The 27,813-nt window shown below is 40.3% G+C and overlaps 1 protein-coding gene and 1 long non-coding RNA gene across 2 annotated transcripts in view; one reads left to right on the forward strand and one right to left on the reverse strand.

Moving 5' to 3' along the window:
- itgb2 (integrin subunit beta 2) overlaps positions 1–27,767 on the forward strand; it is a 56,593-nt gene extending 28,826 nt beyond the window's left edge. The window contains 12 exon segments of the mRNA XM_062961700.1: positions 1,672–1,842; positions 2,012–2,262; positions 4,632–4,784; positions 7,663–7,758; positions 7,959–8,048; positions 8,235–8,375; positions 9,240–9,433; positions 12,807–13,051; positions 15,972–16,194; positions 19,804–20,009; positions 22,019–22,185; positions 25,120–27,767. Coding sequence (XP_062817770.1) covers positions 1,672–1,842; positions 2,012–2,262; positions 4,632–4,784; positions 7,663–7,758; positions 7,959–8,048; positions 8,235–8,375; positions 9,240–9,433; positions 12,807–13,051; positions 15,972–16,194; positions 19,804–20,009; positions 22,019–22,185; positions 25,120–25,185 — 2,003 coding nt within the window. The 3' untranslated portion in view covers positions 25,186–27,767.
- LOC134293609 (uncharacterized) lies at positions 3,876–6,432 on the reverse strand. Its single transcript, XR_010000548.1, has 2 exons — positions 6,282–6,432; positions 3,876–4,449 (listed from the first exon to the last, which is right to left on the reverse strand). It is a non-coding gene; the product is annotated as an uncharacterized LOC134293609 (long non-coding RNA).
- Positions 27,768–27,813: the final 46 nt, after the last annotated feature.

The raw sequence follows: 27,813 nt of genomic DNA on the forward strand, positions 1-27,813 counted from the left end.
TTAAGAAACAATTAGAGAATAGGCCAACGATGGTTCGAATTACATTGCCAGTTGCGCCCAGGGAAAATGTTTCAATACTCGTTTCAAAAAACGAGAACAATCCGAAATAATTACGAAACGAGAAACATAACAAATATTTGGACAACCCTAATATATATATATATATAATGAAGAAAGTAAGATTCCTACAGATATCTTTTGGACACATGGTTAATATCTGCTGATTTAAAAATGCTTTAAACATCCCAGTTTAAAAGAATCGGGGTCTGGATGGATGGGTGAACCTAGCAAAACTTTCCCATATTTAAGACTGCATTCTGAAGTTTTTTTAAAAAGTAAATAAAGTGTTTTAAAACATTTTAAAAACTCAGTTCTCTTTAGTATACCGCAATCTACCATACTATTAGTTGGCCCTGGTATTTTTGGCTCATAGTTTGCTTTCTTGTTCACTGTCACTTCTGCTGCTGTTCTTGTCCCTGCTGACCTCCCATGAAACTGAAAGGGAAACAATTTGGTGGAGCTTGAGTGATTCATTTTTACAGCAGGTTAGACAAAACAGCATAGGCAGCTTGAGAAAAGGCAAGTGAATCAAAGGCAATGAAGATGATTTACCCATTACTGTTACTTATAATGAAAGTAAGCTAGTATTTTCCTAAAAATAAGAAACTTCTTTCTTCAACTTCTTTGCTTATTTCTGTTCAGTCTAGCAGAATTTATTTATCGCAAGATTACAGACCCACGTACACAAAGCTAACAAAAAAACATAACATATGTTCTAAATTATGGTTTGATACAATAGATGAAAATATGGAATGAAATATATAATAATGATTTCTAGACTTTTAAGCTCACTGTTAACTGATTTGTATCTACTCAGTAATATTTCTGGTACCATTCCCATGCCTTTTCAAGGCATTTTCTCATAGTATGTGTGTGTGAGCCCATTGACTTATGGCATCCCTATCGATTTCTTAGGGTTTTCTTAAGAAATACTAAAAAAAATTGTGTGTGTGTGTGTGTAACATTTCACTAGACAGGATAGCTAAATACCCTGAAGGTACCAGATCTTCTTTGATCTCTGCTAAGCAGGGTTAGTACTGGTTAGTACTTGTAATAGAGACAATTGGAGAATACCTGGTACTGTAGACTACTCTCAAAGGAAAGTAATGACCCACTCATGTGAACCAATCTTGCCATAAGTCAGAATCTACTTGAAGACACATAACAACAACTTTGGGGGGAAATGGGTGTCCACCATATAAATATACAAATTCAAAAGGGCCCATTTCAGTTTTGTTAGGTCCAAGTTGCATCTCTCAATGCAACCCCATCTTTCATTCTGTGTTTCTCTGGACATTCTTTCCACTTCCTTTACTGTCAACATAATCCGTCTTCAACCAGGTCCTTGCCAGTTTACCATTCTCCTCTGCTGTTCTCCCCATCACCCTCTTTATCCCAGATTTCTTGATTAGTTTACTTCTTAATTCCCCTCACTCTCCTGGTTCCTTAGTCTTACTGAATGAGCATTCAGTCTCAGAAGTGGGAGGACCTTGAAGTTACCAAGCTGAAGAAGGCTGGTGTGTGCTATCTCTACTCTACAGGCGATTCTCAAGCCTTGTTTGATGGAGTAGCACCGGGACAAATGTTTGTTCTTTTCTTTTTTACTGACAGATTTTACCGCTTCTTTTAATGTGACATTCCGTCGTGGGGAGGATTATGAAATAGATCTTTACTACTTGATGGACCTCTCTTACTCGATGGATGATGATCTGACCTCTGTGAAGAAGCTAGGTGGGGAGCTGTTTGACGCTCTCAGACTCTTGACCAAAAATGCTCGTGTCGGTAGGTACATCTCTGATCAATCAACGTGACAGCTTTCTTTCAATACTTTTAACCACTTCATAAAAATCTTTGCAGTAGTTGTTTAAAAAGCTTATCTTTGCTTTTACTCAGAAGAATTAACTAGATTCTAGACAATGTTTCTGGTCTAACTTCCTCCTTGTTCTTTTAGGATTTGGTGCCTTTGTGGATAAGACGGTGCTGCCTTTTGTTAACACACACCCAGAGAAGCTGCAGAATCCCTGTCCAGTCAAAGGAGTCAAGTGCCAACCACCATTTGCTTTCAGACATGTTCTTAGCCTCACAGATGATGTGCAGCGGTTTCACAAAGAAGTAGGAAAACAGAGTATATCTGGGAACCTGGATGTACCAGAGGGAGGACTTGATGCCATGATGCAAGTTGCTGTCTGTGGGGTAAGATTTGTGACAACTGCTCTATGGTGATAGATGTCTTGGTGAAATAGAGATGATAGAAATTGAGTAAGTTAAACCATGTCCCTGCAAACTGTTTCAGTATAAGTTTCTGTGAATTAATACTGAATCAGTACATATTCTGTTCAATGCCTGGGCTATAGGCCAACAAAGATATTAGCCTAAACCATTTAGATATCATTGTATTACGTTTTTATTTATGTCTGTGCATGTGTCTTCAAGTCACCTGTCAATTTATGGCAGCCCCATGAATTTCATTGGATTTTCATAGGGTACATCTACACTGTACAATTAATCTAGTTTAATTGACATTGTTCAATGCAATGGAATTAAAGGAGTTGTAGTTTCACAAGGTCTTTTACCTTTTCTGTCAAATGGTGCTTACACTTCATCATACTACAGTTCCTAGAATTCAATAGCATTGAGCCATGTCAGTTAAAGTGGTGTCAAATTGCATTATTTCTACAGTGTGGATGCACCCTTAGCCAAGGAATGCTGTGGCCCCGTCTACACTGCTATAGAATGCAGTTTCAGAATGCAGATTAACTACATTGAATTGGATTATATGGCAGTGTATATAATCCAGTTCAGTGCAGTTAAATCTGCCTTATATGAGTCTACACTGACCAGATAATGCAGATCAAACTGCATTATATGGCAGCATAGATGGGGCCTAAGAGGTGATTTTGCCAGTTCCTTCTTGCAACACCTGGCCTTCCCTAGTGTTCTCCTTTCCAGATACAAACTAGGCCTAACTAGGCTTTAGCTTCCAAAATCTGATGGGATCTGGTGCCTTCGGAATTTTTAGGACTGTATATTTGTAGTGAAGGGAAATTTAATAAAACAGAACAAATAAGATAACCAAATAAAACATATAAAATACAGCCTACTTGCTTCAAGACAGTCAAAAGATAGCATCTACTCTGATAAGCCTCTGAAAGTAGGCATTCTCAAGAATATATTGCCAAATGCACATGACATCTGTAACAGAAAAGCTGTAAAAGGTCCTCTCCTACATATCTTAAAGTACAAGAGAAGGGGGTATGATGGTGACAGATACAGTATTTGGGGCCAAGATTGTGTGGAATTTGGATTAAAACTCACATGTTAAATTGTGTATGTAAACTTGCAGCTAGCAGGGCTTTTGACTGAGAACTGGAGTGTATTACCAGCCAGCAACACACTTTCTGTATTCTGAACTAAAGATAGGTTCCAGATACAACTCAAAAAATGAACCCACCTGATACAGCATCAAGACTTGTGGATCGAAATAGAGAGCTGAGATGCTGTATCTAGGACTGGAGTGGCGATTGTGTGGGCATCTTGATGTTCTTGGACTGCAACCCCCGACAGCTCTGGCTTCCATAGCCAATTGGAAGGAGTGGTTAACATTGCTGGAAGGGATGAATTTTTTAGTTTGTTACATTACAGCAGGGTTAGGCTTCCTCTCAAGCTACTGTCAGGAATGATTTCCAAAAAATGAGTTCTTTAGCTTGTGGCATTAAGCTTGGATGTGTTGGATGTTGTAGATGTAAATAAATAGAAGCTTTACCACAGTTTCTGAACCAAAGTTTAGCCTGCAGTGTAATAAAGTGCCACTCAGGTCTATGAAATAAGTAACAGTAACTTTACTTCAGTTCAATAGGTCGAACAGAGCAACAATATATACAATAGTCTTTCTGGCTTCTTATAGAGAACAGAAGTAATAAACAGTCATTTAAAAATAGTCTTTAAATATGCCCCATTGCCTTAATAAATGATCAGGCTTCAGGGAGTCGGCAGTCATTAATTCCTTAGCTGTTACCTCTTCACTCTCTGAGGTAAAATGCCTACTCAAACCGTTTCTCTCAGCAGCAAGCTAGAGGCAGCAGCTAATCAGAACGTTGGCTCCTGGCACGCTTAGCCAATCAGCTGCTGACACATGTCTTTCCAGTCAACCCATTACATCATGGTGCCTTTTACAAATCCCCACAGAATGGAAATCACAAGCCGTTATTCACTGGGGATCAAAATTGCGTCTCCACTGTCTTGGGTGAATGCAAAGAATAAGGACCTTGTGTTTCTTTCTGTCATATGTTTAGCACTGAAGCCATTTGGAGGAATTGGCAAAATATGAGTATAAATCACCTGGTTGTGTTATAATTGTTTCATTAGGAACTTCCTCATGGCAGGAACAACCTGGGAGAAAAAAAGACATTTAGAATCAAATCAGAATATTCTTCCTGAGATATTCCTTTCATAAATATGGCAACCTTTATGTTATCTGTCTTTTAGGACAAGATGTTTTATGTCCTTTCTTGCTTAGATTTTTGACTATTTTAAATAGTTATTCCCTTGTTTTTTTTATTTCAAATCCAGAGTAAATTGGTTGGAAGAACTACACTCGACTGTTAGTATATGCGACAGATGCTGGTTTCCATTTTGCCGGAGATGGTAAACTTGGAGCCATCTTAACACCTTATGATGGGAAATGCCATTTGGAAGAAAACATGTATAAAAAGAGCAATGAATATGTAAGTGTTGAAAACTTGTACTAGCATGTTTCCCCGAAAATAAGACACTGTCTTATATTTATTTTTCTTCAAGAAGACACACTATGCCTTATTTTCAGGGGATGTCTTATTTTTATTAAGTACTAGCTGTGCCCGGCCACACATTGCTGTGGCTTTTTGGAGTCAATTGTTGGAATAGCAGTGAATAGCCTTGCAGCCGCAAAGCCTGGTCATTTTCTTCCTAAGGGAATCCTAGTTTGGTGAGCTAGAATACATTGAATAGTCTCGGTGTGACAGGTATGCATGCTGTTATTAGTCACCTTGATTAGCATGTAATGACCTTGCAGCTTCCAAGCCTGGCTGCTTCCTCCCTAGAGGAAACCTTTATTTGGAGGTGTTAGCTGCCCTGATTGTTTTCTTTCTTGAATTCCCTAGTTTTTTTATGGTTCCCCTTTTATTTGTTTGTTTGTTTGTTTTTCCTGATTGTTTCCTGTGTGGAATTTCCTTGTGTTCATAGTGTTGTTGTTTATGTAATGTCCTGGTTTTATTGGTTTTTAATACTGGACCCTTGGTTTTGTTCATTTGCCATCGTTTGTTGGATGGTGTTACCTGGCCCTGTTTTACCTGTGTTCATAGTTTTGGTGTGTTTTCACTGTCTTGGTTGTAGATTGTTGCAATATTTGGAGCGTGTTGTTGTTTTTGTTTGGTTTTCCCTTGCTAGGAACCAGACATGCATGTTGCAATGTGTCACCTTGTTTATTATTTAATGGGCTTTTAGCGTGATAGGCAGGCTGCTTCCTGGGTGGTGGATGGAAGTTGTTAGCTGCCACTATACTGCAATACTCCTATACTATTAGAATTGCTATATTACATAATTATTATATATTATTATATTATATTATTAGTATTATACTGTATTACATTATAATTATTCTCAATATTATATGCATACAATATATTATATTATTAGCATAGCACAATATTGGTATTATATATTACTATATCGTACTATACCACTATACTGCAATATTGCTATACTATTACAATTACCTATATTACATTGTTATTGTACATTATTATATTATTAGTATTATATTATATTACATTCTAACTTTATTCTCAATATTATATGTATACAATATTATTAGCATAACACAATATTAGTATTATCTATGAGTATATATTGAACTACACCACTATACTGCAATATTGCTATATTTCTCGAATGGGGCACACACACTCCAGATTACTGTGACAACAACCCACCAATCTGGAACCATAATAGGGCTTAAAAAAGGAAGACATGATGCTTATAAGCAGAGACCTCACCTTTAAAAAGGGAGAGGTCCCTTTAAACCAGGAAAAGGTGAATGACAGCCCAGGCCGAGCTGCAGTGAGGAGAAAAGGGGGCAGCTGAGGGCAAAGAAGGGCAAGAAGGCAAGGGGTCCGCCGCTCTTTCTCCCTCCCTCTCCTGCCGCCTCAGCCTCTCCCTCAGGCCTCGGGCCCCTCCGGCCTCACCTGTCCTATCGCCGCCTTCCTTCTTTCCTCCTCCTTCCTAGAGGCAGCAACGGAGGTCGCCGGCTCATCCCGCAGGCCTTCTGGGCTGGAGAAGCCAAAGCAAAGAGTCCCGAGAGGCTCCTTCAGCCGGACACTGCCATTACCGGCCAAGAACTGACACACAGGCGCTGTTGATTTGGGGAGAGGGAGGGGGCAGGCACCACAGCACGCGGTTGGGCGGGAGCTGCTCTACAAATCTCGTGAGATCCCCTCAGGAAAGTCCCTGACCTTCATTGACGTTGGTTTTCCAAGGGTGGGAGTTTCTCTGCGTATGTGCATAGTGCAGTTTTCCGGTTTATTGGGGTTTTGAGTGACTTCCAGTTTGAATTTTATTTTTGTTTAGATGTCTAAACACAGCAGGGATGTCCATGTCTTTTGTGGCCAAGTTTTGAGGGTTTTGGGTGTTTAGTTTCGCTGTTTACTTTAAGGCAAAAATGGTCAGAACATTCTTATATATAGAGAAGAATGGTACAACTATCTACATTTATTCAAATATAGTTAAGTCTCCTTCTGGAACATCATCATAACTCTCCAAATCCGGAATTCCACCCTGAATTTCTTGCAACTCAATTTCCATTTGCCCCAATCTTTCATGTCAAAAAATAGAGCTCTCATTAAATGATCAGTTCTTATCCTTGTAACCTGCTCGGAGTGCATTGGCAACAACACTGTCAGTGATTTTATCCCTTGTTGATGGTGCTGCCCTCACCTCTTGGGTCACCTCCAAGATAGCAGCTGTCACAATGGGGCAGATGAGAAGGGCTGCCTGTCTTCTTTACCGCTCTGTGCTGGTACGCTGCAGAGCCACCCCTATCACTATGTCGTATTTTCGGGATATGGTTTATATTGCACAAATGCTTAGAAACTTGCTACAGTTTATTTTATGGGTATGTCTTATTTTCAGGGAAACAGGGTACTTACCATAATGTAGCCATTAGCTTGTAATATTGTGCCAGATAAGCTTTAACCAACGTTGGAGTATCCATGCAATTGATTTGGTGGAAAGAGTTGTAACATTTGCTGAGGAAATTTGAATAAACTTATTTTCCAAGTATGCTTTGTGCTTCTCATTCTAATAATAATTAAATTTTGGTTTCTTTGTATATCTTATACCATATTATGCATCTCATGTGTGCTTCCTTGGACAGAGGAAGCCTTTAGAATAAAAAAAAATCAAATATTGAAATGCTAAACTGTAGATATTTACATACTCTTGTTTATTGCATTGCATGTTTATAAGCAAAGAGGAATATGAGAAATGGTGGAGGCTATAATGTACTTGCTTTCAAATATCTTAGTTGTGCAATTGCTCCCCATCCTCACTGTTTTCTTCCTCCCACAGGACTATCCATCTGTTGGTCAGTTGGTACAGAAACTTAAAGAAAATAATATCCAGCCCATATTTGCTGTTACCAGTGATGTGGTTGAAACATACAAAGTAAGAAACATTCCCAGTGATATAGAAGGGTCACAGTACAAAATCTGCACTGAAAAGTATTACATTCATTAGGAATTGTTGGATTATATGAAGGAAAGAGATTACCATAACCAACATTTATTGCTTAACTTTTGCACTATAATCTTACCTATCCTACAAAGTGAGGCAATGCTTTCAATATATTTATTCTTCATTGGTAGAAACTCAGTGAGATGATCCCAAAGTCTGCTGTAGGAGAGCTGAGGGCCAATTCAGATAACATAATCCAGCTTATTCGGGATGCTTATAATGTAAGTATTATCAATAATGTTGCTTCCATCCTTTAAGAATTAGGTGGAGATTGCCTGGGTATCAGGATATATGCATTCATAAATACCCTCATACATACACCATTATTTAGTATTTGAAAGGTCTGCTGGGAGTTGTAGTCAAATATCCCTTTCGTGAATGCTACGGCCATCTTCTTTTTCTTACAGAATTTGTCTTCCAAAATTATTTTGGATCATAGTCCTTTGCCAAGTTCTGTGAAGGTCACATTTGATTCCTTCTGCACTAACAAAATAAATACCAAGGATCAGCCAAGAGGAGAATGTGACAACGTAATGAAAAATGATGAGGTAGGTGAAGCTGAACGAAATTGATATCCTCCTATTTGTCTCATTACTTGAAGGGAATGTATGGAACTCTGCTCTCTAATGCATCATCACAACAGTCTTTACAGCTGGGCCAAGCTGAGAGAGAGTGATTGGCCAAGGGTTTATCCAGTGAATTATATGGTTCAGTTCATTTTGGAACCTGGATTTCCCAAATCCCACACCAAAATCCTAACCACAACACCATATGTAGCAGTGGGGGTAGGTTAGGTTTAAAATTTAGCTAATCTGTATTAGGGGTGCACGGAATGGCAGAAGTTCGTTCTGTTTTTATTCTGTTTGTGTTTCGAGTTTTGAGTGCCCCCCCAAAACAGAAACAGAAATGAAACTCCAGATCCCGAATTATGAACCCTCCCGCCCCGTTAATCTCCCAGAATCTTCCTGAAAACAGACCCGGGGGGGGGGGGGGGGGGGGGACCAGACCCGAAAATAGAATGAAAACAGAACAGATTTCTACTGTTTTGCATACCTCTAATTTGTATTTGTCAGGTGCATCTTAGAGAACCCCTTAACTATTCTGCTATCCTATCTTTTCAAATGTTTTGAAATATGCAACTAGTTTAAGCATGTCACTCTCTGCTTCCAATGGAAAGTATGCTATGCTTTACTGAGAATCCCTTCACATTTCTATTGTGCAGTTTTGCCCATAGGACCAGAGGTTCATTGTGAAACACCCTCACTTGGGAAGTGTGGCTCCTGTCACTGGCTGATTTGAAATTAGATTTGAAGGTGTTTCATTTAAATGTGACTATCTCTAATATTTAGTGAAACTACTTTAAGCTTAAAATCAAGTATAAATTGATTGATATCATGGTTTTGTTTTTCCAGGTCATTTTTCAGGTGAAAATTACGGCAACAGAGTGCATTGATAACCTGAACTTTACTATCCAGGCTCTTGGTTTCTCAGACTCCTCCGCTGTCACTGTCCGTATACGCAGTCGGTGCAACTGTGAATGTGATGAAAAAATACCTGATGGGACTGAGTGTAGTGGACATGGAAAAATAGACTGTGGTATCTGCAGGTAAACAAATGGCTCCAATGCTGGCATTGGATAGGCCAACCCTGCTAATAAATGTTGAACATCATCACTGTTCAGACTTCTTAGTATATTTGCAGAAGATCAGGCGGGAGAGGTGAAGAAAAAAGGCTTTGAGGGCAAGGGAGGTGGAGGCGTAGGAAAGAGGAGGAATCGCTTGGAGTGGGAGGAGAAGGGAGGGAATCACGGAAGCCCCTCAGGATGCTTCATGAAGCCTCAAGGGCTCTGTGGAGTACACTTTGAGAACTGATGCTCTAGAACAGTGGTTCTCAATCTGTGGGTCCCCAGGTGCTTTGGCCTACAACTCCCAGAAATCCCAGCCAGTTTACTAGCAGTTAGGATTTCTGGGAGTTGAAAGCCAAACACATCTGGGGACCCACATGTTGAGAACCACTGCTCTAGAAGAAAGATGGAACCAGCCAAGGAGCTTTAGTCAGCGGCGGGGGGGGGGGGGGGTCTCAAATTTAGGGAGTGATGAGAAAAGACTGTCTGAACAGTCTTTTATTTTTATCAAAGAAAGGGAACGAGGCGAAAGTACTACAAAAATTAAGATTGCTCACTGTATATACACACATTAAAAATTGGGTGGCAATAGGAGTACTATTACAAAACCGTCATCTCCTGCTCTCTGCACATGTTCGTGAACCCTGAAGTGTTTTGTGTTGTTGGTTTATTTTTAATCACTGTCTTTTCAAAATTTTCAGCATACAGTGGTATTAAATGGCACTGCCCAGAGAGAAAGAACTCGCTCCATAGCCATGGTTAAAGAGATGAGAAGTACTTTGTGTGTGCTCAATGAAATTGGAAATATTAATTCATTTTAGTACCGTTCCATTATCCGGGCGGACTCCAAAAGGGGACCTAGAGTAAGAAGGACAGTCCATTTTATGGGGGAGGGGAGTTGAAGGAGGAAAAGAATTTTCCCATTTTTTGCTGTTTATTCCCCCTACCCCTTCCCATATCATAAATGAGGGTTATATCCACGACAGCGACATGGAAGGGGGGAATAACCGGAAAACAGGGGGAAATGGTTTTCCTCCTTTAAACCCTTCTCCCCTTGTAAAATGGACTATCCTTCTCTCTCTCTAGCATCACCTTGTGGCTTCCACCGGGATAATTGAACAGTACTTTAGTTTGATTTATTAAAGTGTGACCCTGTATCTTAGGGGTTTAAAAGATAAATATCTCTTTAATAAATGACCAGGTTTGAAGTTTGTACCTGGGTTCCTTGCCAGTTGACTCACAGCAAGAGAAATAAAGAATGACACAGTGGCTAGATGTTTGGACAATGTGTCTCCAAAAATCAATATTTGTGTAAGAATTGTGCAAGTCAGTGATGTGGTGTAGGAACACTTTCCTCATAGTATCCCAATCCTTTTTTAAGGGCACATGACATAGGGTAAAGAGAACCCTCTTTATTCTGAATTACATTTTATTGAGTCAGGTGAAAATAGTTGTTATTTCTGATTTGTGGAAACCCTAAACTGACCCTATAATGGGAAGATTTGTTCAGGCAGTGCCCTTGCTTTCTTCAGAGTACTGAGAGGGCATGGCTTGCTCAAGTTGGGCTTCCATAATCTCCAGAATCAGTGCTCAAACCTCTGGTCCATGCTGCCCCTCCCTCAAGTGGGAATTACTCCAAGTAAATGTATTTCTGAATCGCTATGTTAAAGGAGTCCAATGAGTTATTTTTCCTTTTGGCTGCCTAATTTTCTGATTGGAGGGGGGAAAGGCAGAATGTTGATGGTTGTAGGAATGCTCTTAAATCACATTTCAGATCATAGATCTTTGCAGGATATTGAATTAGACCAGACACCAGGATCTTTACGTTACAGGCTATTATTTGACAATACAGAGAATCTTGCAGCACCTAAAATACTATGAACATTCAATTTCTGTACTTCTTCAATGCTAAGACTTATTTTTTTCCTATATAAACATCTCTAAAAATGAGGTGTGTCTTGGAATCACAGATGAATGTATTTTTGTTAGTAGTGGTATTACTGAAATTAGGGTGCATCATCATCAATGGCGTCTTACAATTGAAGAAATGCAGGATATAATAATAATAATAATAATAATAATAATAATAATAATAATAATAATAATAATAATAATAATAGCAAGAACAACAACTATATTCTTCTATCCTGCCCCATCTCCCCAAGGGGACTCGGGGCAGTTTACATAGGGACCAAGCCCAGCAATATACAATAAAATGCAACAACATAAAATACATTCCAATTACAACAAATTAATACATCAAAACTATACAATCACAACATCACACAATAAAAGCCTAGCCAGTAGCCAAGAGTGACACAATGGCAATTCATAGAATCAGAGAATCATAGAATCGTAGAGTTGGAAGAGACCTCACGGGCCATCCAGTCCAACCCCCTGCAAGAAGCAGGAAAATCTCATTCAGTTTTGGGGCAGAGGAATAAAATTATAGTTGTGCAATATATTACTATTGCACTAATAACATGAGCCAGTGATGAAGTGTAGAGGCTAGGATATGGGTGGAGGTAGGGACTCAGTCAATTGTTCATTTAATTGAAGGTAGTTTGAAAAAAACAGGTTTTCAAATCTTAATAAGTTTACCTGTGTCATTTACAATAACATTTTTATGATATAAGCGTTTACTGAAGTGCACTGTAGATAAGGGCAGCTTAAGCCTTAATAGAGCCTGTGGTGGCGCATCGGGTTAAACCCCTGAGCTGCTGAAGTTGTTGACTGAAAGGTCGGTGGTTCGAATCTGGGGAGTGGGGTGAGCTCCCACTGTTAGCCCCAGTTCTGGCGGGAAGGTAATGGTGTTCCATGCAGTCATGCCGGCTACATGACCTTGGAGGTGTCTATAGACAATGCCAGCTCTTCGGCTTAGAAAAGGAGATAAGCACCAACCCCCAGAGTCGGACACAACTAGACTTAATGTCAGGGGAAAACCTTTACCTTTACCTTAAGCCTTAATAAATGTGTCAATTTTTAAACCTATCACAATAAGTCTTTTCACAATAAGTCCCGCAAACAGAACCATCTTAGCATATCTAGATCAAAAAGATTCTGACATTTCGCTGTGTCATGTTGTGGAGGAACCCAAAGAAAGCAGGCAGCAAACACGCTTTCAGCCACTACTGATTCATTTGTTAATCAAGCCCTTTGGGACTTTTTTTTGTTGCAAAGAAAAAGAAAAATATTCACTCAGTGAAGTAAAAGTGGGAGTGCTAAATTTTCTGAAAGGTTTATTATTGAATGAAAAAATACATTTTACACTTACTTTGGAACCATCTAAAATCTAGATTTTAGAAGCACTGTTTCTCAGTTATCCCAGTTCTGAATATATCTTCTGTCCTGCCAGGTGCGATTCCGGTTTTACTGGAAAGAATTGTGATTGTAAAACTGGAGGCAAATCCAGTAAGGAACTGGAAAAGAGCTGCCGAAAAGACAATGCCTCCGTCATCTGCTCTGGCCTAGGGGACTGTGTATGTGGACAGTGTGTTTGCCATACCAGTGATATCCCCAAAAAGGAGATTTATGGCCCCTTCTGTGAGTGTGACAACGTTAACTGTGAACTTCACAATGGCAAACTTTGTGGAGGAGAAGGTGAGTAACTGATGAAAGTAGGTTATGGGAAGGAACATCAGATTTACTTCTCTTTGTTTCTTGTTGCTGTTGTTTTACTATAGGCATGTAAACAGAGGCGGCCCAACCATAAGGCAAACTAGGCACTTGCCTGTGGTGCCAATGTCCTGGGGGCGCCATCATCCCTGTTTTCAGAGTGTTGTTCTTTATTTATTGTCCTGATTTTAGAGGGGTTTTTTTAAATACCGGGGGCTATCTGGGTTATCTCAGTCCACACTGCCCTATATCCCTGTTCAATGTTTGGTGCTAAATTCACAAATATAGTAATTCCTACATAACATTACCATGTATTGAACTGATTTTTCTGTTGATTCGTTGTAAAACATGATGTTTTGGTGCTTAATTTGTAAAATCGTAATGTAATTTGATGTTTAACAGGCTTTTCCTTAACCCCTCCTTATTATCCAACATTTTCGCTTATTCCAACGCTTTTATTTTTCAGTGATTGGTTTGGGGGGGGGGGGCAAAATTCTGTTTGCCTACACTTGAAAATTACCTAGGGCCGGCTCTGCATGTAAATAATGTATTGTCATGTCTACACTTTCATCAGTGTACCTTTCTGTATCAGTGTGTCTGCATCTTCCAGCTCACTGACCATTACATGGCACCAATCTTCCAGCTCACTGACCATTACATGGCACCAATCTTTTCATTGCCTAAGGCTCTGATTTACACTTTGATCACAGCCATGGAACTTAGAAGTAGGTCAATTTAGCTGATATTACTGTCAACTACTTTCATGGATGACTTACCATTGAGGGCAGGGGCCCTCAAATATTTAAAGCCAAGGGCCTGTTCACGGTTACCCTCAGACTGTTTCAGGGCAGACTATAGTTTGAAGGGAAAAAAAACTTGAACAAATTCCTTGGCACACTTCACATATCTTATTTGTGGTGCAAAAACCCCTCAAAACATAAAATAACGATACAGTGTGTAAAATGAAGAGCAATTTTACTCAACATAAACATATTTCAATGGGACATGTGGGCCTGCCTTTGGCTGATGAGATAGTCAAGTCAATTAGGATTATTGTTTTTGTGTGCCTTAAAGTCATTTCAGAATTAGGGTGACTCTAACTCTAAATTTTAGGGGAGAGGCTGGGTAAATGGCCTTGGAGGGCCGCATCTGGCCTGTGGACTCTAGTTTGGAGACCTTGATTTAGGGCCTGGTCCAGAGAGGACCCACCATGGCAATGCCTTTCTGTGGAAGTGGGATTCAGTGCTCCTGTGGGGCAAGAGGCCATGCTGAGGGAAGCAGTACTGCCTTGAGTCTCCCGCATTAGGTAGCCTTTTGCTAAGAACACAGACTAAATATGTCAAACAGCTACTGGGTGAAAGCAGTAGCACGAGACAATATAGGTGGAGTGACACCATAGCTAAAACACTTGTTAGTATGCACAGAAAGAGGCACAGGGAAACCAGTTTTGAATGTCTTTTCCTATCAAACCCCATATGGTGAGATAATACAATGTTAAATTAGAACTTGGCTGCATTTTTAGCACTAGGTAGATTGGATCTGGGTTTTAATGTGAAGGTGTGTATTTAATCTGTTGTCCGAGATATCGTAAATTCTTGTGTATACTAAGGGCCATTCCACAAAGAGGCATAAGTGCCATGATCACCTCAAGGGAGCTATTTATTTATTTACAGTATTTATATTTCACCTTTATCACCCCGAAGGGGACTCAGGGCGGATCACATTCAATGCCATCAGACATACGACACACACAAAGACACAGAGGCTATTTAACATTCCCAGATTCTGACTTCATGAGGGTATGCTCGATTCTGGCCACGGGAGGAGCTGCTGCTTCAGCTAGCTGCCCTGGGCATCATTGCCATCATTTTCTACCCTACTCAGAAAAGGGGGTGGTTCATTTTTAAATAAGAGACAGTAATGTACTCTGGGTTGTTGTGTGTTTTTCGGGCTATATGGCCATGTTCCAGAAGTATTCTCTCCTGACATTTCGCCCACACCTATGGCAGACATCCTCAGAGGTATTCTGCTTTTATCACCCGCTTCTCTGAGTAGAATAGTGAAAGGTGAGAGCTTTGTCTGTCCCAAGAGAACTAGAAAAAACATTGATTCCCTCTGCTATCTCTGCTTCCTGTCTTTTTGAGTGCCTGGGTGGGAATATAGCAGTGGCTCTTTGGAGCTTTCTCTCAAAGGAGTGCCAAGGCAGTCAAAGGGTTTCATGTTTCTTTTAAGCTCTCTTGGTAGGAACTACGCTCTTGCTTTCTTTGCCACTCTGCTCAAAGAAGGGGATAGTTCCTTTTCTGATGAGAATTATGGTACAGTATTTCATGTTGATCTGTGGAAATGTTGACCCAATCTTTTTGATTTGAAATTCTAGACATATATACATGTATATATGGGGCATCGTTATTTTTCAGTATCTTTCCAAAGTTCTTGCATCAGTGACAGCCTGTTCGTGTATCAAAAGATCACTGCAGCCATTTACAAGAAATGGCTTTTATTTTAGTTTGAGTAACTTAAGAGTATTGTCAATGCAGTGCAGCAGGTTAAACCGCTGGTTGGTGGTTCGAATCCGAGGAGTGAGGTGAGATCCTGCTGTCAGCCCCAGCTTCTGTCAACCTAGCAGTTCAAAAACATGCAAATGTGAATAGATCAATAGGTACAGGAAGGTAATGGCACTCCATGCAGTCATGCTGGCCACATGACCTTGGAGGTGTCTACAGAGAACTCTGGCTTTTCAGCTTAGAAATGGAGATGAGCACCAACCCTCAGTGTTGGACACGACTAGACTTAATATCAGAGGGAAACCTTTACCTTTACTTATTCAACCTATTTTCTGTTAAAATTGTTTCATGTTTGAGGTATGGACGTGAGCAATATTTTCAGCCATTACTTCTCTTTGCAGAACGAGGACGATGCGACTGTGGAAAATGCAAATGCTCCACTGGCTTCGATGGCAGCGCCTGCCAATGCATATCTTCAACTGAAGGTTGTTCCCTGAACCGGGATTCAAATGTATGCAGTCTCCGTGGGGAGTGTCAGTGCAATACCTGCAACTGTGACCCTGGCTACCAGCCCCCATTTTGCAAAGATTGTCCTGGCTGTCCATCACCCTGCCCCAAATATATGTAAGTGATACAAGGGAGCCTTGTCCTCCCATCTATATCTCCTTGTCGTCCCTTAAGTTCACATGACTGTGGACAGAGCTATATTTTGGATGTCAATATGAAAAAGTATCCCATTTATACAATACTAGCTGTGCCCGGCCACGCGTTGCTGTGGCGAAGTCTGGTGGTATGGAAAATAAAGTATTGAGGAACTGGTGGTAGTTAAGGTAAAGGTTTTCCCCTGACGTTAAGTCCAGTCGTGACCGGCTCTGGGGGTTGGGGCTCATCTCCATTTCTAAGCCGAAGAGCCGGCGTTGTCCGTAGACTCCTCCAAGGTCATGTGGGATGACTGCATGGAGCGGCGTTACCTTCCCACCGGAGCAGTACCTATTGATGCACTCACATTTGCATGTTTTTGAACTTCTGGTTTGGCAGAAGCTGGGGCTAACAGTGGGGGCTCTCTCCGCTCCCCCAATTCAAACTTGCGGCCTTTCGGTCCAGAAGTTCAGCAGCTCAGCACTTTAACATGCTGCGCCACCAGGGGATATTATTTCCTAAAGGTTGTGAATATACAATATTTCTGATTGGTTTTTTTTTGTCTGTTGGAAGCAAGTATGAATGCTGCAATTAGGAAAAATGCTTAGGATGTAATGGCCTTGCAGCTTTAAAGCCTGGCTGTTTCCTCCCTAAGTGAATTTTTTGTTGGGAGGTGTTAGCTGGCCCTGATTCTTTCCTGTTTGGAATTCCCTTGTTTTCAGAGCGGTGTTGTTTGCAATATTTTATGTGCTTCTACTGTCTGTGGCCCTGAGAAAACAGAGGAAAAGCCTATTAAACATCAAATTAGGTTATGATTTTACAAATGAAGCACCAAAACATCATGTTAGACAACAAATTTGGCAGAAAAAGTAGTTCAATACACAGTAATGCTATGTAGTAATTACTGTATTTATGAATTTAGCACCAAAATATCACGATATATTGAAAACATTGACTACAAAAATGCGTTGTATAATCCAGAACATTGGATAAGCGAGTGTTGGATAAGTGAGACTCTACTGTAATTACTACATAGCATTACTGCGCATGGAACTACTTTTTCTGTCAAATTTGTTGTATAATATGATGTTTTGGTGCTTAATTTGTAGAACGATTACCTAATTTGATGTTTAATAGGCTTTTCCTTAATCCCTTCTTATTATCCAACATATTCACTTACCCTGCCAGCCTGTTTATGTTGGATAAGTGAGAGTCTACTGTATCTTGATAATCTTATATTATCTGCTTAGAACTGGATTATATGAGGCCCCTTCTTCACAGCTGTATAAAATGCACACTGAAGTGGATTATATGGTAGTGTGGAGTCAAGATAATCCAGTGCTAAGCAGATAATATAAGATTATAAATGGGTTATATAGCTGTGTGGAAGGGCCTTGAGTCTACACTGCCATATAATCCAGTGCAAATTAGATAGCCTAAGTCTGCCTGTCCCCTAACTGAACCCTGGCTGTCCCTTGGCTTGCTAAGTGTTGGTTGCTAGGAGACAAAGTGGGCAGAGATTAGCCCTCTAAACTGGCAGCAATTGGATAAAAAAAATATTGCTCTCCCTCTAATTAGGACTTTGTTTTTCTTTTCTTTTTGTTGTATCAACCTGGAGGCATGGATGATGGGTTGTGTTGTCAAATTTCGAGGTTGCTGTACTTTTGTTGTTTTGTGAGTCGCCGTGATGCCATCACTCTTTTATATATATAGATTTTGTTAGGAATTTATTTTTCTTATTTCGTGTCAAGAGCCACTTGAGAAACTCAAAGTCACTTGTGGTGTTAGAGAATTAGCTGTCTGCAAGGATGTTGCCCAGGGGATGCCCGACTGTTTTGATGTTTTTACCATCCTTGTGGGAGGCTTCTCTCATGTCGCCGCATGGAGCTGGAGCTGACAGAGGGAGCTCATCCGTACTGTTCCCGGGTTGGATTCGAACCGGCAACCTTCAGGTCAGCAACCTAGCCTTCAAGTCATCAGTCCTGCCAGCACAAGGGTTTAATCCACTGTGCCACTGGGGACTCCTGTAGCAATTGATTGATCCTGCATGATGCCTTCTTGCCTTTCTGGCGTAGAAAGCCTCACTTAAGTGCTGGGATTTTGTAACAGAACAAATTCATCTCTCCTTCCATACCCCAAAGTTAAATACAGCAATGGCTCGACACAACAGATGAGGTATATTTATGAATAGATCTAGATTTAAATGTAAACTTCCATACCCCAAAGTTAAATACAGCAATGGCTTGACACAACAGATGAGGTATATTTAAGAATAGATCTAGATTTAAATGTAAACTTACCATAATGGCATTCAAAATGGCATTGTGTTTGTTTTTAAAAATAACATTCAAAGCCCCCTAGAATATAATGGGTGTTTTGAATGAAAGCAAAGACTTATCTAGTGCAACCTCCTTTTTTCTCACTATAGCCAACCAGATGTCTGTGAGAGTGCTTTGATTTTGTGTTTTTGCACGGGAGAATAGGTTTGGATTGGATGGTCCTTGTAGAGAACAAACTATATAGATTTGGAATCTTGCCTGAGCCTTTTTGACAGTTTATTTTCTAAACCACCCTCACAGTAAGGTAGCCGTGGACTCAAAATACACTGTCCTTTTCCTACTTGGTCCAGAGATTATTGAGATAAATATAAAGTAAGGACTTCATTAGATAATTTTCCTTCTTAGTTTCTACACTCCCATGGAGCCCATCAAATGACACAGCACTGCTTCCAGTGAGACTTTGTCTCTGCAGCATGTAGAAACAGGAGGATTTCAAAGCCTGACACAAAGCAACTCCATTGCATGAATGTAGAAATGCCTAAAAATGAGTATCTATCAGTTGAATGGGAAGTGGTGGAGTTCTCCATTTACACTCCATTTTATAATCCTTCTGTGCACTAGTGATTTAAAGACAATGTAGATTCCATTGAAAGAAGTGTTTTAAAATGTGCTGGTCTCCTCTAGAAGAGGAATTCAAAGAGAAGGAGGGAATATCCCATTGAAAGGAGTGTTTTAAAACTGACAATTACCAGCCTGTGTGATGGAAAATTAAGCAGATGGTTGAGCTAGAAAGAGGAAGAGGTGATCCTGTGTAATGGGAGTGAGTAAATTCTCACGTCTTCCTTAAAGACGGAACCCCGTGAAAAGCTACCTAGATATGATGATTCCCCCCATATGCTTCAAAGGTAAAGGTAAAGGCTTTCCCCTGACATTAAGTCTAGTTGTGTCTGGCTCTGGGGGTTGGTGCTCATCTCCATTTCTAAGCCGAAGAGCTGGCATTGTCCGTAGACACCTCCAAGGTCATGTGGCCAGCATGACTTTATGGAGCGCCATTACCTTCCTGCCGGAGCGGTACCTCACATTTGCATGTTTTCCGAACTGCTAGGTTGGCAGAAGCTGGGGATAACAGTGGAAACTCACCCCTCTCCCCGGATTCAAGCCACTGACCTTTTGGTCAGCAAATTCTGCAGCTCAGCAGTTTAATCTGATGCGCTGCTGAGGGTTCAAATGTACTGCATAGCATCTAGACCACTGCATCTCTGTTCTGGAAAATTCTTCTTTAAAACATGCTTGTTGTTTCTTGTTGATTTTTCAGTTCCTGTGTTGAGTGCAAGGCTTTTGGGGGCGGCCCATTTCAGAAGAATTGCACTCAGCAGTGTCAAAATATTATTGTGAAAGACGTAGTGGCACCCAAAAGTAAACAATGCAAGGAGAAGGATTCTCAAAATTGTTGGATCAGTTACACTATGTCTCAAATGGATGGAAGGGATCGGTATGCTGTTACAGTGGATCCTAAGAAAGGTATGTTAGGCACAGCTTTCCCTAATAATACTCATTCATATCAACAGAACAGATAGTTTGGCTATAACCACTCTCACCCCAAAACCACATTGTTACAATATAAAAGACTGCCCCAGCCAGAGTAGTGTTTTCTGACTCAGCAGATGGAGCAGGATGGAAAGGTGGGAAGTCAGAGGACTCCCACAGTTCTATTCAAACTATGCACATCCCAGTAGCAGAGGGAATTCTTTCGACTTGAGCACATGAAGCAGACAAACCACCATTGCAGCTGGATCATCACTTTTGGGGCCCTTCCAGACAAGCCCCAAAATGTGGGGCCTGTCTGGCTTTTACTGGAGGCATCCAAACAGCACCTCTGGTTAAAATGAAGTAATTCAGAATAACCACGGTTATTCCAAATTAATAAAATGAATGCCTCATTAGACCCAGGACTCCTAAAAGGCCAGAGTCTAATGGGATATTGGGCCTGTGGGGTATCCAGGGATCCTGGGGCTATCCAGGGATCAGTCCCCAGAGCTCTCTCATACTTTTGGGCTCCTTGAGCCCACTGGTTCAAGATTTTTTTTAAAGTCTTAATTGGTGCCTATCTTCTTAAGTTCCCATTACCTACCTTAGCAGGACGAGTCCCTTCTGTTTTTGTGCCAGCTTGCCAACAGTGACATGACTTCTTAAGAACCTTAAGATCATCTGGGGTAGCCCTGCTCTCGGTCCCACATGCCTCACAAGTGCGGCTAGTGGGGATGAGAGACAGGGCCTTCTCAGTGGTGGCTCCTCGGCTGTGGAATTCCCTCCCTAGTGATATCTGGCAGGCTCCATCCCTTTTGAGTTTTAGGAATAAAGTGAAGACCTGGCTTTGTGAGCAAGCATTTAATGAGTGAATTCTGTTGGCTTCGACTCGGTCTAGATTAAAGTTCACGTACAAGGTTTTGCGGATGAATGGTTCAAGTATTTTGTATTGTATTGCTTTAAATCTATTTATTGTATATTGTTAATTTGTTTAACTGTTTTAATTGCTTATGTTTTATTTTTTTGTATTGTGTATTGGCATCGAATTCTGCCAGTTTGTGAGCCACCCTGAGTCCCTTCGGGTGAGAAGGGCGCGATAGAAATGATGGAAATAAATAAATACATTCTGGGGATGAAATGCTCCTTTTCTCCCTGTCTTACTTCAAAGATGGTTGTTGTGCTTTTATTTTATATATATCTTTGCCAATTTCCAGTGCTAAAATTTCACAATCACTTAAAAAATAATTTGAAAAACACAAATTTCAAGTCATGTTGGGTAAGGAATTGTTCACGAAGATGGGTTTAGAAAGGATGTGTGAAAGAGACTGCAGAATAGTAACCCAGCACAGTTGCACAAATGAGAGAAGTGTGATGTCAAATGTGCCTGTCATACAGGGATGTCAACAGACCATGCACTCCTCCAGTGCCTGTTCTACAGGGACATTCAATCCAGACTCATCCTGCCTATGCTATATAATTATCCAGGCTGTTCAAGACAATTTTACACCAACCTGCTGCTCTCAGATACCAACCCAGTTATAACCTACAATGCTGCCAAGTTTTGTGTAGCAGCACTTAAAATCCACCAATTGAAGGCTGGATCCAACAGCTAACAATCCATCTATCAGCTAACTGAAATGTATCCAAGTCTCCTAGACTGAATGCTCTGAATGCTCCTGCCCTTCCATCAATCTTCCTCCTCTCCATCCCTTTTTAGTCCAATCCCTTCTCTAAAGAGTTGTGTGTTTTAGCCTTCAGCATACTTTTGGGTTTTTTTTAGCCTTTTAGATTTTATGTACATGTTTTTATGAGACTGTACACCACTTACACTGCTCTATGACCGAAATAAAGATTTTGATTTGATTTGATGTCAAAGATGATCAACTCAGTATGTATCGATTATCTACATTAACCCAGTTCTCGAGATACAGCAGTTTGGTGTGATGAAATCGTTTTTATTGTTCATTCAGATAATGCAAATTCTGTTTCCCTTTTGTTCTTAGAGTGTCCAGAGCCACCTAATGTTGCGGCCATTGTGGGAGGTACCATTGCTGGTGTAGCTCTCATTGGACTTCTCCTCCTCTTGCTTTGGCGGCTACTGACAGAACTGTTCGATCGCAGAGAATATCACAGATTTGAGAAAGAGAAATCCAAGGCAAAGTGGAATGATGTAAGGATGCTGTGTTTTATGGGTCATTTGGTGGTGGGGGAGAAGGCCAGCTTATTTTTTAAGGAGGGGAGGCCACCAAGGAATTCCAGGTATTGTACAATGTATTTCAGAGAAAGGAATTGGAGAAACCCTCTCTGAGTATTCCTTGCCTTTGGGCCTCATCATAAAGGCCAGGCAAAGTGGGAAGCTTTGTCTGGCAACCAGGAGGAAAAAGGGAGCAGCAGGGCAAATCTGTCACCCTGTGTGCAGCTCCCTCTCAGCGATACTTTCCCCATCACATGGGGAAAGCATCACCCTTGCGGAGAGGCCTCATGCTGGTGCCATTGCAGCCAGCACAACATGGGAAGCCTTTCCCTCCGGTTGGGGGCAGGGCCTCCACTGGAACTCACACAATGCATGGTGCTCTGTCCTCTAGACAGGGTGAAAGCATCCTAGGATGCTAAATTCACCCCACCTGATGAGGTCGTAAGAAAACCCTATGAAGTTAATGGAGCCACCTTAAGTCAATAGGTGACTTACAGGGACACATACACACATAAGTTACCAAAGCAAAATAATCAGTTTGGTATGGAGAACATTATCAGGAGCTGAAGCCAGTCTTTCAAATAGTGTAACACAGATTTGAGTTGTGTTATATAATGTCAGAGGCTGACAATTTAAAAAACATTCCAAAATACAAAACAGAAATAATGCTGAATAAGTGAGGAAACTGTATTGTATCTAAACAATAGGCATAAAGTAAGGAAATGTGCACAGGTTGGTGTTTACAAAGCGACATCACTTCTGTGAACAAATGAATGCATGACAAGTTTATATACAAAGTAGAACATAAAGATCTCCTACATTTTAAAGGGGTATACAAATGAACAAAGCTATATAGAAAAATTGTATATGTTTCTGAAAAATGCATGAAAACAATTTTGTTTTTAATGGGTTTAAAAAATCATGTCAGACAAATCATTTTATAAGGATTCTGCTTTAAATCGCACTTATGAAACCTGTCCCCACTGGGTTGCTTTTAATTACTCTGATTTTATCTGCTTGGATTTTAATGTATTTGTCCATTATTTTATTTTGTGTATTGTTGGAATGTTTTAAGTTTATGTTAAATATGTTGTTGTTGTTGTTTGGGCTTGTCCCTGTTGTGAGCCGCCCCGAGTCCCTTCGGGGAGATGGGGCGGGATATAAAAATAACGTTTATTATTATTTTAAATCGGCATGCAGATCATCCTCAAACTTTGACTTGATATCCCGAGTCCCATGGCATCCTTATGAGCAAAACACCTTGGTGATTGCTGAGTGTTGCTCTTACTGCTTCCACCTTTTCTGGTGTGCCAATGTTTCTAGGTCTACCAGGGATTTTCTTTTCAGTGTGGATCCAGTTACTCAAAGATTAGAAATCCATAGCAAATTTATTTTCTGATCTAGTACAGATACATTTCAACCAAACGCAAAGTGTGTATGGAATGCTTTCTACATAATTATCACAGAATGGCTGTTTTCATAATATACTTGAACAACAAAGCCCTGATCATCGTCAAGTACTGAAAATGGCACAGCCTAACCCACCTAATTAGACCCATGCCAACTCTCTACAGCCCACATAGTGCCCCCTTGAAATGTGGGAAATTTTTAATGCCCACCTTGTATTAACTGGGTGCACTACACAGCAAAACTATAGGACAGATGACCTAATCAGATGGACGCTTCACCGGCAGTCCAACGACAAAATGGCATGCTGCCCACGCCATGACATTGCTGGACTTCCAGCAGAAGCCCTGCTCACAAGTGGAGTAGAAGTGTTGTATGGCGCTTCCCTCCTCATATGGGAGCCTGCCTGTATTGTGCTGTCTCCAATGGAGCCAGAACAGATCCTTGGTGCTCGGACAATGCTCCTCACATGCAATGGGGGAAGTGTCGCTGAGAGGGAGCTGCGTGCAGGGCGACAGATTCACCCCATTGCCCCTCCTTTTTACGGCGAAGTGGGACACTGGTGGTTAGGTCAAGAGTCAACCATGCAAATTAAGTGAGATAGAGAAACTACCCTTGCAATCTCATTACATAGAAATATAGAAAAAAGTTTGCCCATGCCTGGGGTAGGGGGAGAAAAAGTATGGATAGGTTAGACCACATCCTCTTCCCCTGCTCCTTCTCACCACCAAGGTTTTGCCCTGTTTATCCACCCCTTCTCTTCTCCTGCCTTCCTTCTCTCCCTTGTGACTTCCTATCCTCAGAGCTCCCCCTTCTTCAGTAAAAGGCTGGATGGGACCCTTCAACCATGGATTGTCTGGTCTAAATTGAGCCCCATCTTCAAAGCTCCACCATCCTTCAAAGACAGAGCACTTTTTAAAGAAGCACCTCCCATAGCCTGTATACGCATACAGCACTTATTAATTCTTCTCAATGAGATCAAGGTCTGAGATTTTTCTGAAAACAACATTTGTCTCTCTAGGAAGATAATTTTTGGTCTCTGAAATTGTCCTTTTAAAAAGACCTATCCCAGATTCCTGAAAAGGCCAACTTCTTCCTTTGGTAACCTGTTTGAGAGGAGGGGGAAAGGCAGGTTATCAGAAACCTGCATTATCCTTAAATATGTTGATTTAGAGTAAAGGTAAAAGTGTTCCCCTGACATTAAGTCTAGTCATGTTCAACTCTGGGGGTTGGTGCTCATTTCAGTTTCTAAGCTGAAGAGCTGCCGTTGTCGAACTGCTAGGTTGGCAGAAGCTGGGGCTAACAGCAGGAGCTCACTCTGCTCTGCGGATTTGAACCGCCGACCTTTTGATCAGCAAATTCAGCAGCTCAGTGGGTTAACCAGCTGTGCCACATGTTGATTTATTTGAGTAACTAAATTGTTTATATCTTGACCTTTACCCTCTTGAAAATGCAGGCATCTATTTGTCTAAACTACAAATACTTGTGATGTTTTATTGGCAGGCTGATAATCCTCTATTCAAGAGTGCCACCACCACTGTTGTGAATCCCAGATTCAATGGCCAATAATGTGGAACTCCAGTGACAACACAAAGCACCAAGACGGGAGGAAGAACAGAGATGAAGACATGGGTTTTGTTCTCCATAGTAGCCTCTGTTGTCATTGGGTGTGCTTACACTGATGAATTAATGGTTTGACACCAATTTAACTGCTATGGCGCAATATTATGGAATCATAATAGCTGTAGTTTTACAAGGTCCTTAGCCTTCACTGCCCATAGGAGCTTAGTGCATCACCAAATGACAAATTCATTCTCAGTGGTTCTCAGCCTGGGGTCCCCAGATGTTTTGGGCTTCAACTCCCAGAAATCTTAACAGCTGGTAAACTGGCTGGGATTTCTTGGAGTTGTAGGCCAAAAACACCAGGTTAAGAACCACTAGTGCAGATGAACCCATTATCACACCATTGCAAAAGTTATAGCAAGTTAAACCTTGGTATAACTTTTGCAAATATACTATCACTTCACTGTTTATTAAAGTTTGTACAGATTGGAAACCTTTGCTGCAAAATGTAACAAAATAGTTATCGTAACTTACAATGAATACATATACAAGATTTATTCTAATTCGTAGTTTCACTTTCCAGAAACCCAACATTAAACTCTTTTGCATAGTGGGGGAAATGGTTTTTTCTGGTTTGCACTTCATTTTTTTCTTTTAAAAAAGTTTTTATTATTATTGTCTAGTATTACATCCTCACTCAGAACAGCCCTAAAACAACCTATCTATGCCTAAAATTCCCCCTAAATTAAAAAGGTTTTCCTGCCCACTCCCTCTATATAAAATAAAAAATATTAATAAAACACAATAAAAATTAAAGTTAAAAGTTGCCTTCGCACTTACCAATCTAACAGTATTTCTATAAAAATTGCAATCTATTCACTATGGGAAAATATTTAAAGTCTCAGTTTCTATCATATTGTGACAGAGTTTTGTACTTAATCATGAAATCTAACTAGCACTTTCGTATCTTCTTTCTTTTCCATAAAAGTCATAAATGATTCCCAATCTTTTGTCTAATTTTCTAAAGGCTTTCTATTATCATACTAAAGAATTTGCTCATTTCTGTCATTTCAACCATTTTACTATAAAGTCTCTCATGAGGATAAATCTGTGTTTTCTTCCATTTTGGATTATAAAATATTATTTCAGTTTAAAACCATATAAATGACTGATTTGAAATTCACATTTTTCATTGGCATATTTGGTAATCTATTTAAGAATAAAGACGAGTCTAACCCCATTAAAAAAATTCTTTAACAGACCTTCTAATATGTTTTTTCTTTTCCAGCTGTTCACAATTCCAACATACATTTTTAGTGTCTTTATACATCTTAAACAATTTATTAGGAGTTAGAAGCCATTTATACATCATTTTATAAAAATTTTCTTTCAAGTAAAAGCTTAAAATGTCTTTTAATCCTTTAAAGGTAAATGTTTTCCCCTGATGTTAAGTCTAGTTGTGTCCGACTCTGAGGATTAGTGCTCATCTCCATTTCTAAGCCGAAGAGCCAGTGTTGTCCGTAGACACCTCCAAGGTCATATGGCCAGCATGACTGCAAGAAGCACCGTTACATTCCTGCTAGAGCAGTACCTATTGATCTACTCACATTTGCATGTTTTCTAACTGCTAGGTTGGCAGAAGCTGGGACTAACAGCGGGAGCCCACCCTGCTGAATCATCAACCTTCCAGTCAGCAAGTTCAGCAGCTCAGCAGTTTAACCCACTGCGCCACCGGCGGTTAATCCTTTAGGCCACACTTTTTCCATTCTTCCAATTCATTATTTTAGTCAATGTTTGAGCCCAATTGATTATGCATTGCTCAACTTGTTCATCTACGTTTTCAATAAACGTTTATACATTTTCCCAATGTGGTATACATTGTCTCTGTATAAACTTAATTCCAGCTTTTTTTGTTTTATCTTTTTCAAATTCATTTCTTGTTTTCTTTCATTTTTATGTCATGTAATTTCCTTCTTCTGGTGGTTACTGTTGTGTTTTAAACCTATGTTATTCCTTTTTAAACAGAATCAAGCCTTTATATATAATCTACTGTAAGTTAGGGTCATTTATATGAATGTTTTAAAAAAATGTTTATTCAGTGGAAATCCAAAACAGATTTTTAGGACCTTATCTAACCATGTATTTATTCCAAATTCTTAAGATGTTCCTTATTAAAATCTGCATTTGCCTTGTCTTACTAGAGATTTTCAGATCACAGCCTTCCAACTGTAATAGCTAAATGATTATGGGGAGGTGGTGGGAATGGGGAAAAATACTTGTATTTTGATTGTGGAATGTCAAAGATTGTATGTTTTTCTGTGTGTGTGTGTGTGTGTGTGTATTCATTCCACAATAAAAGGAAAAAAATAGCCTATCATTATGTCATTGAGAACTCAGCAGACCCCTGCCTTCAAATTAATCTGACCTGCAGCAGGCGGTTCCACAGGTCCCAAGACCCACAATTGGATGGAATGGGGTGGGAACGTGATTCAGTCTGCAGCCACTCATCTCAAATGCTTCTGATCTCTTTCCTAACCCCAACCTTGTAACAAATCCCCTAATAAAATGTTTCCTAACTTGCAACTTTATTCCTGCCTTCTGATACACTGTGTCCTTTTCCTTCCAAAAACAACA

Source organism: Anolis carolinensis, chromosome 1, assembly GCF_035594765.1.
Source record: "Anolis carolinensis isolate JA03-04 chromosome 1, rAnoCar3.1.pri, whole genome shotgun sequence".
Classification (NCBI taxonomy): Eukaryota; Metazoa; Chordata; class Lepidosauria; order Squamata; family Dactyloidae; genus Anolis; species Anolis carolinensis.